General features: G+C 42.6%; 1 protein-coding gene across 1 annotated transcript in view; it reads left to right on the top strand.

The window, feature by feature from the left end:
- raraa (retinoic acid receptor, alpha a) overlaps positions 1 to 19,135 on the top strand; it is a 155,313-nt gene that overhangs the window by 65,743 nt on the left and 70,435 nt on the right. Inside the window, exon 4 of the mRNA XM_078789062.1 lies at positions 2,271 to 2,728. Coding sequence (XP_078645188.1) covers positions 2,575 to 2,728 — 154 coding nt within the window. The 5' untranslated portion in view covers positions 2,271 to 2,574. The remainder of the gene's footprint in view (positions 1 to 2,270; positions 2,729 to 19,135) is intronic.

The following is a 19,135-nucleotide window of genomic DNA, read 5'->3' as shown; positions in this document are numbered from 1 at the left end:
CACTTGGGCTGCACTGCTGTCGAGTGGTTAGCGCACAGACCTCACAGCTGGGAGACCCGGATTCAATTCCACCCTCGGTCATCTCTGTGTGGAGTTTGCATGTTCTCCCCGTGCATGCGTGGGTTTTCTCCGGTTTCCTCCCACATTCCAAAAACATGCTAGGTTAATTGTTGACTCCAAATTATCCATAGGTATGAATGTGAGTGTGAATGGTTGTTTGTCTATATGTGCCCTGTGATTGGCTGGCCACCAGTCCAGGGTGTACCCCGCCTCTCGCCCTAAGACAGCTGGGATAGGCTCCAGCATCCCCCGCGGTAGAAAATGTATGAACAATCCCACTTCCATATCATAGTGTACTGTATTATCAGTCATAGTAGCGAAGCCGTACTTCAATGTGATTGGCTTCTTCGTACTAGAAATCTTGTCACATTTTTAATCTTGAGATTTATATCTTACATAAAAAAATAATAATAGTGATAGTTGAAGTCCACACGCCGGTCTTTGTGTGGCCTTCAAAACAAATTCCGCCTTAATACTCTATATAGCAGCAAGTTGTAACATGTTATATTTACACAGAAAGACACACTGTAAACCTTGCCATCCTACCTATACTCAGTGTTCCCAGGGTCACTTGTTCACTCCGGTGATACGTGAGATGGTTTTTCAAGCAATCCAAGCAGAAGCTGTAGTAATTCTACATTTGATTAAACTTACTTAAGATTTGTCAGATCAATACACAATTGCTGCATAAGAATTTGACATTGGCCTCAATTGCGGAAGCATGTGGGTGCAATCCCTCTCTTTAGCAATGCTGCTCTTGAACCTTTTCCCTGACATCATCAAACTGTATGTTACGACATTTCTCAAAGTGAGTGACGCATTACATTGGTGTGTTGCAAGCGGTCCCCGCCTCTAAGTTTCCACATCACGGTGCTTTACGTACACTAAACAAGTGGGAACTGGCACCCGGACATGTCTTCCCCTTTTGGACCCCCCCTCCTCTCCCTTTACAAGAGATATCCATGATGTCCTGATGTGATTCCGACACATGACTTCTGCTTTTTCTCCCCAACATCAGCATTTGCCTCTCACTGACTGTTAAATGGCTCATTACGGGAAAAGAACAAGCTAGTGTTGTGACAAGCCGTGCGGAAGCCAGAGCTCTCTTTCTTGTTTATATTGTGATGTCAGTGTACCTCTTGATAGCAATTACGTTCTCTGGTGTGCTCATGTTTCTCTGCTTGGATAACAACACTCCTCTTGGTTTGGAAATAAACTCCGTAGCACATATCTCTGGTGGACCCGGAGTGGTACCTTGGGTCTCACCTCTGGCTTCGGCAACTCGTGTAATTAGCCAAGTTTTTCTTTTGTTTTTTTTTTTTGTTTTGTTTTTGCTTGTCTCCCACACTATTTTGCAGCCTGTCACCGTTAATGAGCTGCGCGAGGAAAAAAAAAAAAAAAAAAAAAACGCTGTGAGCAGACATCATGCACCCACTGGTCTCCTCACAGTTTTAACACCCCATTAGGTAATTAAGGCAGATGGGTTGTTTTTGTAAGGTTTCAGACCAGACATTACCATTAATTAGCATCAAAACAAAAACAGTCTTTAGCTCAAACACTCGAGTTCAAAGAAAAACAATTGTTGTGGATGAATTTGCACACTTTTGGACTTCAGTTTTGGTCCGGTAAAACCGCTACATCAGACTAGAGTCCGTTTGCTCTGCTAGTATGGTTTGAGTTGTCAACGCATGTCAACGTAGTCCAAGACCAAAAGGACCAGTTCAAACCGCTTGACAGACTAGTCCATATGGTCGAGCAAGCTGCTTTTTTTAAATGATGACATCAGCAACCCGTCACAGTCACATGACCAGAAGTGAGATTTGACGACAAGACAAGGCTTTTCCCTTCAGGGGTCGCCACAACAAATCAACCGCCTCCATCCAAACCATCTTCATGGTCTGCATCTGCGTCATGTCCTCCTTCACTACATCCATAAACCTCCTCTTTGGTCTTCACTAGCTCTCCTCTGGACATGTCCCAACCATCTCAGTCTGGCCTAAAGGACTTTATCTCCAAGGCCTCTAACATGTAATGTCCCTCTGATGTACTCCTTCCTGATCCTATCCATCCTGGTCACTCCCAATGAGTGACGACAAGCCAACATAATATGTAGGCTGTTGGATTTTTGAAAAGGACCCATCATCCGGGTGGATTATTGATTGATAATTATTGATTATTGGTTGATTCTTGTCCTTTTGTCTGTTCGATAGGCTGCCAAAAGGAGGCCAATCTCAGGAGAGCATCATGTAATTGGAGTGAAGAGCCTCCTATCAGCACTGCTTCTTCTGCATCTTCTTGATAAGAACATTTTTTCAATATTTTTTTAAATCAGTGACTGAACCCTAAACTGGATTTTAACCTGAGCGACACATCCTGGCCGGACACTGTCGGAATATGTGCTAATCCAGCATTCCCATGGGGGATTAAATCCAGCCAGTAAACCACACAGACTCACTTTTGGCTCTGTTACCACTTACGGAGGTATTTTTTATAGTGAGCGACACCCCACCAAACATGGCCGGGAAGGGCAACCCGATGCCGGGCCCCCACCTCAATGGCTTCCCAATGCCCACCTACTCCTACTTCTTCCCTCACATGTTGGGGAGTCTGTCACCTCCGGCCCTGACAGGACTTCCCCTCAGCGGCTACAGCACCCCCTCACCAGCAAGTAAGTCGGCTCTTTTTCTGTTTGAAATGCAGGCAAGCTGTTTACAAACGATTGACTTCACTTTGTCCCGGTGCTGCTGTGTCATTCCCGTCGCTCTCTAATTGTGTGTGACTGAGCTCACATGTGAGCTTCCTTGATGAAAGGACACTTTCTTCCCATCCCGTATAGATCATTCCCGCTTGACAGACGTGTGTGTTGGTAAACAGACATCTCCAGCCACAAATATACGCCCACGCGCTCTCGCTGCGCCTCCAGCGCTGTCCTTAATTTAAGAGCCCACACGCACTCACAAATAGAAACGTCAGCGTGGATCATGAGGAAATGAGGCAGGACAGCCAGAAAGCTGCGTGGCTTATTGCAAGAAAACAAAAATTGGCAAGTGCTCCCGGAATAAATCTCTCTCGTTCAATCATTGTTGCCAACTAAGTTCCATGCTTCCTTTTTACATTTTTTTTTTTTTATTTGAAACAATCAATCATAAGCTGTGGAAGTGAAGCGCAAAGTTTCCAGTCTAAGTAGGTGAAAAAGTTTTTTCAAAAGGAAATGTTGCTGCAGTCGTGCGCTGAGTCAGACAGGAAAACCTAATTTACCATAAAGAGCCTTTGAGCAAGAGGGAAATGTGATATTAAGATGTCATTTCTTGTGTTTATTAGTAGAATCTTCATATACTTTGTGTTCAAATCCAGAATACAAAATTGACACAGTAATGGAGGTAATCCATAATAGTATTTTCTTTTTCAAGCAAAAACAAGCTTTCTTCGTGGAATAATATATAGGGGAACCTTGGTTAGTGTCAGTAATCCTTTCTTGAAGTTCCGACTCAAACCAAAATGTATGCTAACCAAATACATTTTTCCTTGATTAAAGATTTGATTGTTGACAAACACGACGATGACACCACCCCTGTGATTGGCTGTTGAGTTAGTATTGAATTATCCTCACGAGGGTCACGGGGGGTGCTGGAGTCTTGGGGCGAGAGGCGGGGTACACCCTGGACTGGTGGCCAGCCAATCACAGGACACATATAGACAAACAACCATTCACACTCACATTCATACCTATGGACAATTTGGAGTGGCTAATTAACCTAGCATGTTTTTTGGAATGTGGGAGGAAACCGGAGTACCCGGAGAAAACCCACGCAAACTGCACACAGAGATGGCCGAGGGTGGAATTGAACTCGGGTCTCCTAGCTGTGAGGCCTGTGCGCTAACCACTCGTCCGCCTAACTGTGTTAGTTAGTAAAAAACAAGTCAACCATTGTTGACTAAAGTTGGGCATCGTATGAATTTGAGTGATTCCGATTCCGATTTCGCTTCCTAACAATTCCCGATTCCGATTCTTTTCAGAATTCAGTGTCATAAAAACTGTGAATGGTTGAAATAAGGGTACTAACCAAAGTCCGTGGATGCTGTTTCAAGGCTGACATAATATCCACGTTATTTATTGTTTTGCTGACCTGATTGGTCGAAAGAAGTCTTGCCGTAGCCTGTCAAAAACGGAATGAAAAGTCTGTAAAACGGGGAAGTAAACCGTGAATCTGTGTTTGTGCAATCCTCATTTTTTGCCAAACTATCCGTGGTTGAAATGGATGAACACGAGTGTTCATTCCCCGCCTCTTTTCGTTTGATGTTACGCCGCTGGCTAATCACTGAACGTAGGCACCGGAAGTTAAAAAAAAGCGAACGGTTCCGGGAGAATCTGAATGTCGGAATCAGTTCCAACGGATGCTGAATGCTCAATGCCCAACCCTACTGTTGACATCACGGCGATGGACCTGGGGGACAATGACGCCCGTTTCTGGTTTCTGTGCTAACTTGGTACTAACAGGGACCTCTTCAACAAGACACGCGCCATATTGTCCGCAAACCAAGGCTTAACTTTTTGGTACTTTTTTTGTTTTTTTACGGAAACTTTGCGAGTAGGGACTCTTCAAATCCATTCAACTTTTCCTCAGAAGTCGGACATTCCCAACTCCCCTGGTTAATGGAATGGATTGACCGACCCACCCGCTTCCATTTCCCCACTACGAGATGCCACACCTCCCTCACAAAGACTGGCGCTTCCGACAGATTCCTTTTCACACAGTTGGAAGTGTGTATGTGTGTGTGTGTGTGTGTGTGTGTTGGACCACTTTCCCAGTGTTTGCGATACAGGGCGGCAAGCTTCCCTCCTTTTTGCCTGGACAAACATTTCCTGTCTGTAAACACCGGAGATCTGGGGACACCACAGCTTCCTGACGAACGAGCACACAAACACACACACACACACACACACACACACACACACACACACTTTAGCATAAACACAATCTTTGCCCCTCACACTGGCTTATTTCTGCCAGTCATGACACACAAGCAGCAGCAGTGAAAGCTCCTCCTGCCGCTATCTGACACATCAGGCCACCCCTCTTATTCCAGCTGCCATACTTTCACACACACACACACACACACACACACACACACACACACACACACACACGCCACCGCTAACTAAGCCCTCTCCGACCGCACTCACTGCTGAGAAGTGACGAAAGCGAGACGAGAAAGGGAGGGCAGCAGCGCAGGAGGAGAGAGAGAGCCAGTCACTTTGTGTTTGGAGTGGATTTGGGATTGGAGGCACTAAAGCTGAGCGATGGCCTTGGCGGCTTTCGGCGTGGAAGCCATTCCATTTGAACGTTGGCGTGCGATCTTGTTCCCAGTCAGATTGGACCGATTCAGCTTGTACAAAAGTTTGGGTTTAGTCTCCCCGCATGCTACACAAACAAATCTACTTCAGTGATTGACACAAATGTTTGTTGAGAGGCGGGGCTTGGACGGAACAGTGCTGCAGAATATGAATGAGAAATTTAAGAAAATGTATAAGAAATTATGGTAATGGTTTCATTTCATTTGAACGTGCATCAGATTACAATTGAATGCATCACTTAATCAGTTCACAGTTCCACATGTCCAAAAGGAGTAGGAAGAAGCAAAGCTTATTAAATCCTACCCCTCTATCTGGTACTTTTACAATCACTAACTGTTACATTTGTTCACTTCCTGCTTTCATAATATAGTTTAAGGATTTTTGCAAAATACATATTCAGTTGGACGGGCATGGGTGACTACATCTTCCTTAATCCCAAGCACAGCCATTATAGTTTGTCATTTAGTAGCAATGTGTGCAGAGGCTGACATCCCATAAGAAAAGTTAGCCAGTTTGTTGCCAATAAATACACGTGCTGTACCATTTTAGACGAGAGTATATAGTTATATACATTATATGGTTTAAAGGCGACCTATTATGCAATTGTTTATGACTCTGCTGTGATTGGTCACAGGCCCAAAGTGCCATATATATGAACCATATAAGGAAGTCCGGCCCTCTGTGACATCACAAAGGAACGTTGTCATGTCTTTGGGTCGAAGACATTAATAATTAATATGTTTCATAAGTTAGTTAAAATGAAAGTAATAAATAGCTAAAAGTTCTAATAAATATTGTTAAAAACTCCAAGGTTAAAAAGTTTACAGAGTGAGACATCTTTCTTGAGAAAGTATCGTTTTGGGCCACGAGAGAGTGAGTGCTCTCGTAAATAGACAAGCTTTGTCGTTTTCTCTCGGTGAAAAGCAGTCCTCACAGCAGAAACGAAACGGGAAAACCTCGGGATAATTGTGAAATTATCGTATTTTGTACGTATATTGGGGTATAAAATACTTAGATGCATTTTCTATTTCAAAAGTTGTACTTGTTTTGTCAAGTTCGCTGACTTCATGCTACTGCTAGTTAGCATTTGCAGTCGGTGTGTATGCGTGTTAGCTAACTGTTAGCTGATGTGTGTTTAGCCTGCAACATGAGCAGTATTGGAATTTTATTTTTTAATTAGAAAATAAATCCTTGTGTGCGGAGTTTTCTTCATTGGTTCGGAAGTAAAATTTTCTATCATCTTATATCGCCATATCGTGATGCATACTATAAATATCGTGATATATGCTAAGGTATTGGTAGATGTCCAGTGGGATACATCGTGGTTTCTAGTCTATACTGCAATTTCCTTGTCCGCCCATTTTGGTGTCCCTACTTTCACTTTTATTTTGTTGTTGGTAATAATGGTGATTATTGTACACCTCACATGCCATCCTCAGCGTGGCGGGGGCTTTCTCATGAACATCCCCTGCGAGACAAGTTGTCCGTCTTACGTATTGTTGACTCTTCTGAACTTCTGTACTTTTATTCTCCTGAGTCGGCGTTATGTTTCTTTCTTCTGCACGCATTCGTCATCCTCCATCCCATTCAACTCTCAACCTCCTTTAGCCAAACATAATAGAACGATTATTTGCAACAAGCGTTAATGTAGGCTTACGCCATCTTCCCCTGTTGCTATTTCTCAGCCTCCCCCCGCTTGGAGCATCCTCACATTATCTGATAGTCATCATCGGGTCGGGTTACACTCTTGAGCAGGTATTGATATTACATTTATTGCCAGCGGCTTTATTGCTTCAGAGTATCATCAACGAGGGGCAGTGCTCACACTCCTGTATCGAACTTCAACAAATATTATTACACACCCAATCAAATGTCTCATTACACTCCACCGCTGCATTCATTCATGAGTGTTTTCCATTAAAACCCTTTGAGTCGTACGCCCTATGTGGCAATAATGCAGCAACTATTGATCCCGTTATCATTAAAGCTTTCCGCTGTCTGTCACCATGCCATCAGATAAGCAACGGTGTCACGAGGGATGGTAAAGAGCACAGCCGACCTTGCCTACCTGCTGCCACGCCGGACTAATTGGCTTTTCCCGGCAGACCGCTCTTGTTTTAGCGGCCTCTGTAATTGCTTGCTACTCGAGCGTTTCCTACAACCACTGACCATATTTTTCTAAACTATTAGTGTTTCTAAAATCACGTTTATGAATGTGCTTTTTGGCCAGGTGGAGCCGTATGAAGGAGTATTTTCAGACCTCAAGGAAGTTAAAGCCATTAAGCAACCCGCAGAGGAATGTACCAGCCATGAGTAAATATGGATTCTGGTCATCTTGGCTCGAGTGTGTGCTTCCTGGATGGACAGGTGGTTCCTCTCTGCCCTGGTGGTCTGCAGGACTCAAGGGGGGACATGTGAGCGTGCTCCGTGGGTGGCGCAAACACTTGCAACTCACAATGCTCCTCTGATTGGGCTGAAATGATAAAATGAGGTGCTCCCCTTTTGGCGGTGCTCCAGTATGTGTGTATTTGAGCGTGTCTGAAGCCATCGACGGAAGAAGTATTTTTCTAGAAGGCTACAAGGTGGCAGCCATTTAGCCGATACGTTGAAACGAACACCACTGGGGGAGGCACTTGTCATTATCGGAAAGTCATTTCAAGGCTGCCAATTGGTCTGATGGCGAGGATGGAAGCTTCTTAAATATGCTGCAGAGAAAGCATACGCTCTATCTCGCTTATTGACCTCGTTAATTAACTCTAGCGTATTGGAACCTTGACAAAAATGAAGTGAACAATTCAAGTGTATTTTGTCAAACATTAAACGGGATCTATCATGCTCATTTTTCGACCCTTTGTATTGAGTTGTTGACTCCTATAGAGCAGCTACACACAATAGCCACACAGAAAACCTTTTAGATTTTCCAGAATCTGCACCTATTCCTGCTGTATTTCCTTGGGTTTGTGCTTCCTGCCAAAACGGTCTGTGTTAATTTATTCTACCCACAGCCGGCCTCTGGGCATGCCCACTCTGCAGTGATCGTTACTATGAACCATATAAGGAAGTGTGCCCCCTTTGTGACATCACAAAGGGGGCAGTTTTACCACGCCTTTGGAAACGTTTTTGAAATAAAGCGTTTTGAACCATCCCAAACTTCTTTCAGGTCTCACTTGCACATTTCAACATGTCTGAAAAGGTCGTGCATTTGGCTAATTTTGGAATATGAATAGATATAAAATATAATAGATTATCATGGCTACTTCATCCATCTCTCTAGTATCCCTGATTGGAATTTGAGCTCATGTGCGGAAATTTCCAAGAACAAGTCGGTCAAAGTAAAAATAGTCAACTTCAATTTCAGGAATGGTTTCTGGAGACTTTGTTGTTTTCCTACATTCCTACGTGGTGTTCCGGCCTAATATTTTCCACAATTTCTAGGTTCGGTGCTACTGAGTATGTTTGGGTTGGTTGTGGTCAGGGTGTAAAAAAACTTACATTTTCACCAGGTTACACATGCTTGCAAAACTTGGTGCGTTTTTGGGCATGTTGAGGCCCTCAAAGATGCGAGGAAAATATCAATATAAGTCATAAGCGGAAAAATACTCGGTTAACTGCTAATTATAGGGCATTATTGTTCAAGTTAACGACTCATCTGTTATGGCTACCTACTTCGGAGAATCCATTTATTGGTGCGTTCGTGTAAAAGAGCTTTCTAATGTGTTGTCTCATGTCTTTTTTTATACCACTCTATGACTATTTATCTCATGTATTGTGGCAATGAGTGAATAATCCTGTGCACCAGGGCATAACATCATGTAAAACAGCCGCATTAGAAAAGAACTAGATGCTTGTGAGAGATAATGTGAACGTATAACAAAAATGAAATTGACCATTTATTACGGTTCCAACAATAAAATGATTGTCAGGCTCGTAAATTCCAGCAACTCATGCGGCTCTGTTGGGGTAAAGTGGTGAGAATGGATTAAAGGCGCTGTGTGATGATCATGTGCTACAAGTGTGGCGATGGACGAGCTGGTATCGTTTTGGAGATGTTGAATAAAATGGATCAATTATGTAAAGTTGGTTTAAGAATTAAGTTTACCACACAAGCAATTTTGAAGTAACGTATTTACCACTGTTTTACGCATTACTGCAACTTTCATGACATTGAGATTTTATGGTGTACCTCATGACATGAGTCATGTTTATCGGACTCGCATATATGCTGAGTAAGATGTCATGCAAGACCGGGGTTCGGACTATCATCATTTTTCAGAACGTATTGTATAGCCTCTTTATTTTGAAGTTCATTGTAGTAGAAATTCATCGACAAAGTATGAGATTGGATCGGTTGGAGAGTCAGTTCGCCGTTCCTTTTGCAGGGCGGGACTATCTGCGTGCTTGCCTGTCTTATCCTATCGTCACACTTCGTTCTGTAGGTGGGTGGAGTTAGCTGACTAAAAGACCGAGACCCAGAGATTGACCGACACTGTCGGTGACCTTGTTTATTCCGTTCACAAAAAAGAACTAGTTCTTTTGACTAGGGATCGACCGATATGTGTTTTTTTGGGGCCGATTATTTCCATCACCTTGAGGCAATGGCCGATTTTGCTTGGGCCGATATTTGTGGCCGATACTGCTTTTGATCCCTCAATTTACATGAAAAAATGACCATGTTTTACCAGGTCAAACAAAGATTTATTGAAATGTAAACACTGAACACAGTAGGATTCAGCTTTCTTAAACACACATTTAAACGACATTCAACTTTAAAAGGAATAAATATTCAACCATGTGCAGAACATTTCTGTCGTAGCATCAATGTGACGCGCACACCGGCCGATATATCGGTCGATCCTTACTTTTGACCCGTTCGTTCATAACCGAGACATTACAAGTCATTTACGTGTTGAGTCGGAACGAACGTGAACATGAGTCGACGGGGCTGGGGGAGATCACAGGCGAAAGACCGATTGACCGAAATGAACGGATCTTTTTACTGAATGAACCAGAATGATCCGATTCACTGAAATGAACGGTTTTGCCCACCACGGGTCTCCAGAGTGTAAATTTGATAGAAGTTGGTGCCCTAAGGCACACAAACACACATCTTACTAAAACAACATGTTCCATTCCTAATGTTCTCCTAATAGCATCCCGAACCTTCCTGCTGCCATTTGCCACTTGTGTCTTTCCGGCCATTCCACCTTCCCCTCCTCCACTGCTCTGCATTCCCCACACCACGCTTTTCTCTTTCATTCCCGATTATCCTCTTCTCTCCGCACTCGGCCTTTCTCCACTTTAGAACTTGACAGAGCTATCATTACCCAGCCACCTATTTACTCACAGCCTGTTATTTTCCATTTGCTTGAAGGGAACCTGGGGCCAAATCCCTGGCCGGGAATACTTGATTGTAACGGCAGGATTTATCCCGGAGTGGCTTGGCAAGTGTGGTCCACTCCTTAAGCCCCCCTTCTCTCTCTCTATCTCTTGTGCTGTCTTTCTTTCTATAGTTTTTTTTTTTTTTTTTGTCAAATTCATGGCCGCTTATGCAAATCCAACCCCCCCTTCTGTAAGAGCTGTCTACCCATAATCCAGTGGATGGCTTCATTTTCTGGGAGCTACACACACACACACACTCACACACACTCACACCCACACACTTATTCTTGCACATGTGCACTAACACACTTAGGAATAGAGGGACACATGCTATCTCTTATGAACATTCACACCAACTGGCACATACATGCACATATGTACACGCACACACACACACACGCTAAGCTGTAGTTGGGCCATAACAAGTTGAAAAGCAGCAGGCTGTCGCCAGCAGCAATGCAGCGCTCAGTTGGGTAAACACTGGCATAATCTAAATCTCATTCTGATGTGCCAGCAAGAGTATCTTTTTTTTTTTTTTCCAGTTCTCTTCAAAGGCCCCGCAAGGAAGTCAAGACAAGGGTAACGCGATAAGAACTCTCTCTCTCTCTCTTTTTCTCGTCAGCTCGTATCCTTTCCTTCAACCCACTCTAACGCTGACCTCCTTCTCCTTCCTTTTATCTCCCCTCCGCACACAAATATATATATCGCTATCTCCTAATGCCCTTTCTGCAGGAAGCCATCGCATACTGTCATAACTCACCCAGCCGCATACATTCAAATGTCAATGACTCTCTCTTAGGCATCATTCCTCTATTGTCCTTTGATAAGCGCCAGGAATGACAGCATATATCAAAATATAGAACGATTACCTAATGATACGGCAAGGTTGCAAGGATCTGCCCAGATAGGCTGTGACGAGTGATTGAATTATCAAGCAAGAGCTTCTTGGTCCTTGGAGGAAAGGGATGGTGGTGGTGGTGGGGGGGGGGGGGGGGGGGGTAAAGAGGGAAGCCCTTTTTCTGGGCAGCTAATGCGCCTTTTTTCCCAAACCATCACAATGGCAGGCAGTGTTGTGCACAAGTGGTAAAAGAGTTGTGCCGGGGCCGTGGCTTATGGGGCCACGGCTCTATCTTCTTGCACCATCTGCAAGAGGACACATGTGACCTCCAGGCTTCGGTCTAGCATTGATACGACGTCTGTTTTAACCTGCGGATGATACGCTCGGCATCTGAAGATTTGGAAGATTTGTCAAAATATGCACCCCTTCTCTTTTATTATACGGTAATGGTAATGGTAATGGTAATGGTTTAATTTCATTTCAACATGCATCAGATTACAATTGAATGCATCACATAATCAGTTCCCAGTTCCACATGTCCAAAAGGAGTAGGAAGAAGCAAAGCTTATTAAATCCTACCCCTCCATCTGGTACTTTTACAATCACTAACTGTTACATTTGTTCACTTCCTGCTTTCCTAATATTGTTTTATTGTCTTATATTACCGAAAAATCACCTGGGATAGGCTCCAGCATAACCCCGTGACCCTCGTGAGGATAAGCGGCATAGAAAATAGATGGATGGATGTTTTCGACATTTTACAAGTGGTAAAACGCAAGACTCATACAGCCTGAGACGCACATGGACAGCCACACCAGCATGCTCTGCTAAACTAAACCAACTGTAACTGTAATGTAACACTAACTGTTACATTTGTTCACTTCCTGCTTTCCTAATACAGTTTAAGTTTTTTTTTACATATTTTTTTTTGTCATGTACCGAAGTATGAGGTGATATGAGCATCCAATGCCATAATGGGTACCATAGTAAGTGTCAATATAGTGATATATATAGCACATCATGACTGGTTCAAGACTCTTCATCCTTGTATTTAGCAAACATCAACTGGGGCGAGAGGCGGGGTACACCCTGGACTGGTGGCCAGCCAATCACAGGGCACATATAGACAAACAACCATTCACACTCACATTCATACCTATGGACAATTTGGAGTCGCTAATTAACCTAGCATGTTTTTGGAATGTGGGAGGAAACCGGAGTACCCGGAGAAAACCCACGCATGCACGGGGAGAACATGCAAACTCCACACAGAGATGCCCGAGGATGGAATTGAACCCTGGTCTTCTAGCTGTGAGCCCCAGATTAAGTATGTTTTACATAATATAGTGTAAGAAATTAGGCACGTGTGTAGTATTCTATATGTGTAGTGTCTCCACTTGTCTTGCTGTGCTCATTATCCTGTTGGATAAAAAATGTCTTCCTAAAGGGTGACCTCATTCTCTTCCATTGTGTTGGTGTGTCTTTTTCCTAATGATGAGTTCAGTGTCTGTGATGCTCCTTTGGAAACGGGCGTTCTATGTTGCTTCTATGTGTGGTTTTGTGATTTGGTACCTGAAGTGAGAATTTTGGATAACAAGAGGACATACAGTATCTCACAAAAGTGAGTACTTAGCGGGGATATACTTAGTCAGTGGGGCTATACTTAGTCAGTGGGGCTATACTTAGTCAGTGGGGATATACTTAGTCAGTGGGGCTATACTTAGTCAGTGGGGCTATACTTAGTCAGTGGGGATATACTTAGTCAGTGGGGATATACTTAGTCAGTGGGGATATACTTAGTCAGTGGGGCTATACTTAGTCAGTGGGGATATACTTAGTCAGTGGGGATATACTTAGTCAGTGGGGCTATACTTAGTCAGTGGGGATATACTTAGTCAGTGGGGATATACTTAGTCAGTGGGGATATACTTAGTCAGTGGGGCTATACTTAGTCAGTGGGGGTATACTTAGTCAGTGGGGATATACTTAGTCAGTGGGGCTATACTTAGTCAGTGGGGATATACTTAGTCAGTGGGGATATACTTAGTCAGTGGGGCTATACTTAGTCAGTGGGGATATACTTAGTCAGTGGGGATATACTTAGTCAGTGGGGCTATACTTAGTCAGTGGGGATATACTTAGTCAGTGGGGATATACTTAGTCAGTGGGGATATACTTAGTCAGTGGGGATATACTTAGTCAGTGGGGCTATACTTAGTCAGTGGGGCTATACTTAGTCAGTGTACAGTTTGCAAGCAGTCCAGCTTTATATGCACAAGCATATAACTGCCTCTTTTAGAAAGATATGATCTAGAATATACTTGAATATTTTAATTTCAGGTTTTATTTTGTTCTTCTTCTGCCTTTCAAGCATGCCTCCTCTTCTTCTTTTCTATTCTTTACAATGAGAGGCAAACAGCTGTTGAACACTTAGCCTGTGATCAGTGTTGTGAGGCACATGAAAGCAGCTTCGTCTCCTTCCTCCTCACTCCCTTCTGGCGCTGACGCACACACACACACACACACACACACACACACACACACACACACACACACACTGTCCCCTTTATCGTCTTCCTTGTTAAATATATTTATAGGTGTATTATATGTGGATGCTCATAGTGAACAAACCCAGGAGAAAAAGTCATATATTAATCTTAATCTTTCTTTCATGGGTATGCGAGAAAACTGGATAAAGTCATGAAGCATTCACACGGCATAAAAAACAACTTTGTGTTGTTTTTATACTCAAACCGTCGACAGATGTGAGACCGAGGAATTCCACGGTGGGTGACATTGACTGATCAGCCGGTTTCAAGATAGAATCTAACTGATAAGAACACACACACACACACACACATACACACAGGACACTTGGGCAAACACACAAATTCCAGACATGTACTGACTGTAATAAAGTATGTTTTTGCAGTCTAGTTTCCAATCCTGACTTTTAAAAACAAGGTGAACAATACCATATCGTGAAGAACCAGTTTTCCAGTCTGTTGCTCTTATTGGTTGCTCATTGGTTGTTATACGTATGTGTATATTTATAGTTGTTGTGTATCCGTAAATGACAAAATGTTTCATATTCTATTTCTTAGCAGTTGGTTTCACACTGCAGGTCGTCTCTCATTTAATCCCACCCATTTTTCAAAAGACAACCCCTTCGGTATCGGCCATTTTAGAGCATTTGGACTGATTTTTCCAGGCACACGGAATACTGTGTTCTGTGGCTACATCAAACTGTAACCTACCAAAATAAAGACTTCTTTCATCATCTTTCATCAGCAAAAAAAAGATTGTTTCTACCTTTTTCCGTTCTTTGGTAATCAGCAGTAGAACATAGGTAAGTTTCAGGAAAATATCAGTTCCCAACAAAAAAGGGGAGGGAAACAGCTTCACTTCAAGTATAACTTTCACTTTTGACAGTTCAAATATCTAAATAACTATACTATGACATAAACAAAAACAAACAAAACAAAAAAATACACTACATGGTAGTCAAGTGGTTAGCACGCAGACCTCACAGCTAGGAGACCAGGGTTCAATTCCACCCTCGGCCATCTCTGTGTGGAGTTAGCATGTTTTCCCCGTGCATGTGTGGGTTTTCTCCGGGTACTCCGGTTTCCTCCCACATTCCAAAAACATGCTAGGTTAATTAGCCACTAGGTATGAATGTGAGTGTGAATGGTTGTTTGTCTATATGTGCCCTGGTGAGGAAAAGCAGTAAATGAATGAATGAATGAACAACTGTGCAGTGACAATGACTCTATCATGTCAAACATGCTATTCAAATATGACCGTATATATAGTTAGTTGATGTTGTTTGGATGGTGTGCTGTACTTGTGTGCATCGTAAGTAAGTAAATAAAAGAAGAAAGCAATTGTGTCGGATTGTCGAAGGGTAAAAGGGAAAAAAAATGAAGGCGTACACATCGGGCGGGTCACACCTTAGACCTTAGTCCGTGACCCAGAAACGGCTGCTAAAGTCTCATTCTTTGGAGGACACACACAAGACTGCAGAGAAAGGGGCGTGAGAGCAGGAGAATAAGGGAAGTGGAGGGTCCCTGAAGGCATCTTAAATCACTGCAGGCCCAAACACACCCAAAGAATCGCCTTTCCATTTTCAGCAATGACCGCTCACAAGATGAATGAACTCAGTCAGATGCTTTTCTTTTGTCCTGATGTTTGCCTTTTTTTTTTTGGTCATTTTGATGCCTCGGACTGAAGGTGAAACTGTCCTGTTTGCTGTTGACACAGACAAGTTGAGAAACACAGGAGGGTCGAGGCGGCGCAACAGTTGGCATTTCGCTGATTCAATATTTACCCATCAAACACGAGTATTTCCTGTAAACGCACTCTCTTTAACTCGTACTTTTTTGCCCTCGTTTTTTACTTGATTACTTGTTGTGTTCATCCTTCAACTTCAGCTACGTCTTCTAGGTTAGCATCAATGGCGATGAGCCCGTTCATCTTTTTTCTTGTGCTATATTTGACTCGATGCCTCCTGTATGTCTCTATGAACGGTGTGTACTTTTTTTCGATAACTGCGGATCAAATAGCGAACCGTGCCCATGTAGGTGTTCTGTCGGAGTAAACGAGTCGGATCTGTGCTTTCAAGACGAGTATCTGGCCTTTCCACTCCTCCCACAACACAGAGAAGAGAGGGCGTCTCCGTCCTGGCAGATGTGCTGTCAAAGTCAGCGTCTTACAGGCCTTTTGAAAAATAGCCTTTATGTCAAAACCAGATCGCTTAGACAGAAGGTACACACGGAAAAGTAGTGGAAGCGCTCCAGGGGAAACGGATTTAAGGGGATATTTAAGTCTTTATCACGAAGGCAGTCGCCTGTCTGTCGACACTGTTTGTACTTTATTTCCCAGAAGTTTTTTTTTTTTTTTTTTTTTTCCTTGTGTGGATTTGCGCACCGTTTGCACATCTGTCCGTTCCATAATGTGCTTAAAGCCCATCCCGCCCCGAATGCAGCCAGTGCTGACACGTCGCCGGAGATAAAAGGAGTGCAGGCAAATGAGCCGTGGATCAGAAGGATCATTCTTGTATGCTTAATGCATAGACTTTAACTTATCCAGATCAAGTTGTAACCTCAGGACTTAGTCATGGCAGAGTGAACTTTTTTTTTTTTTCAGTCTTAATGACTTTTTTTTTCCGTTTTTGCTCGTCACGCAAAAAGTTTTAGGGAAACTTTTAGAAATTCAGTGGACCCTCTGAAGTGGAACACAATCCGTTCGAGGATGCTGTTCAAATCGTTTGTTTGGATTTTGAAATAGAATGCAATACTTGGCTGCAACCAGCAGAGGCGCTGTTGATTCAGTCTTTATGGTAATGGTTTAATTTCATTTGAACATGCATCAGATTGCAATTGAGTGCATCCCATAATCAGTTCCCAGTTCAAAAGGAGTAGGAAGAAGCAAAGCTTATGAAATCCTACCCCTCCATCTGGTACTTTTACAATCAGTAACTGTTACATTTGTTCACTTCCTGCTTTCATAATATTTTTTTTCTATAATTTTTATTATTTTATTTAATTTTTTTTTTTTGTCACGTACCGAAGTTCGAGGTGATTATGAGCATCCAATGACATAATGGGTACCATAGTAAGCTAATTGGTTATTTTTAGCCTTATGCATTATTTTAGCTGTTTGAATATGAACTATATCAGCAATTAGTATTTGTGATTTTAGAAATAAGTAGTTAGTATGCTCTCTGTAGGTGGCATTATTTATGACAAACAATAGTCAAGCAGCAATTTTTTAATTTTTTTTGACAAAATCATACATGAAATAACAAAGAAACGACCAAATTTAAACAGAATTTAAGAAATCAGATTTTATTTATTGAGCAAGTCCATCCATCCATCCATTTTTTTATGCCTATGAGGGTCGCGAGGGTATGCTGGAGCCTATCCCATGTGACTTCAAGCAAGAGGCGGGGTACACCCTGGACTGGTCGACAGCCCATTGCATATATAGACACTCATCCTACATTCAGGTCATAGACGCCATATTCTTTTTCACTTTTCAAATGGGAATGAATCCATCTTTTGTGATGTCATACATGACGGCACTTTATGTGAAGTTTGGAGGTGTATTGTTTGCTAAATAAATAAGTCCTCCTTGACCTTTCACTATTTGTCTAATGCTTTTGTTGGAGAGCTTTTCAGCTTACACGCTGTTATCTATTTAATCGACCGGCTTAAGAGGTGCCAATTTTGGCATCATCCGCCATGTTGTACGCAACCACGCTTCTTTTTTTTTTTTGCTTAGTGGGCTCGTGTCTGTAATACATGATGGATAGGTATGTATGGCAACATAATAGCAATAACAGCCTTGCCTCCCAATTGCTACTCTGCTCTTAAAGTGGAGCTTTTGTAAGGTCATTACAACCTACAAAAATACTGTGCCAATGAATGGACTGTGAGGTTTGCGGGTCAAAGTGAATTTGGACCGGTCAGGACATATTCCAGCACGTTACCTCCCACAAAGCCGCAATGTGCTGTTTTTATTCATCGTTGTAAGACGTGACGTAAAGATGACTATTATTGCATCGCGTGGAAATGTATGGTTGTTGTGATTTTACGTGGGGTCAAATTATGTGCCGGAGTAACTCTTAACATGTACTTTTTACTTTTTTTTTTTACCTTGTGTTTTACTGTAGGATGGAGGCAATAGTATGACTACACACACACACACACACACACACACACACTCGGTGGGAAGTTTGCTCCTCCCCACCTCGCCGACTTCAAAGCCAGGCTGTCCCTCAGCGAACTTCAAACGCAAAGGAGGCCATTAAAAGACAAAAATTATTTTCTGTAAGGTCATGATTTATTTGATTGAAAAATGAAACCACTTTCCCAACAGACGTTATTTTTCCTCGCCTCGCCGGGGTCTGCTTCAGCAGGCCAAACTCCAAATTGCTACCAGGTGGGAATCCTCCTTGGAGCAGGAGGACTCGGAATGAATCCTCCGAGCATGCTTTGCTCATATCTCGAGCCTCCAAGATGTAATTCCTCTCTTAAGATGTGTAACTGCAAACACATGATATTTTTGTTTGGTGCACATAAGGTCAAAATACTGTAGTATCGCTTCATCGTATACTATGATGGATTGGGAATTGTTCAGCGAGAGGGGTTGAAAGTCACTGTTTGTCGGTCATGCTCAAACTTTTTAATAACTTCTAAAGATGTTCCTGGCACAGGTTGAAGAACCTCATGGATGCCAAAACTTGCAAGAGCCATTATATGAACACTGCCAGAACATCAGGTACTTCTTTTTTTTTTTTTACATAGATTACTGGAATGTTAATTTAGTCACAGACAATTTTTTACAGTGGAATATTGAACAAAATTGGAATTTGAAGCCATTTTCCCCCCACAGGAAACAGTGGAAATAGAGACTTACTGTATCTGTCACCACCATAAAGGGGTTTTTTAAAGGGACAGTACTATTTTTAAGTAGTATTTTAACATTCATTCAAGTAT

This window comes from Doryrhamphus excisus, linkage group LG2 (assembly GCF_037039965.1).
Source record: "Doryrhamphus excisus strain RoL-2023G ecotype Guam linkage group LG2, RoL_Dexc_Guam_v1.1, whole genome shotgun sequence".
In the NCBI taxonomy this organism is placed as follows: domain Eukaryota; kingdom Metazoa; phylum Chordata; class Actinopteri; order Syngnathiformes; family Syngnathidae; genus Doryrhamphus; species Doryrhamphus excisus.
Note: the sequence above shows the minus strand (reverse complement) of the source record. Positions and strands in the feature narration are given on the sequence as shown.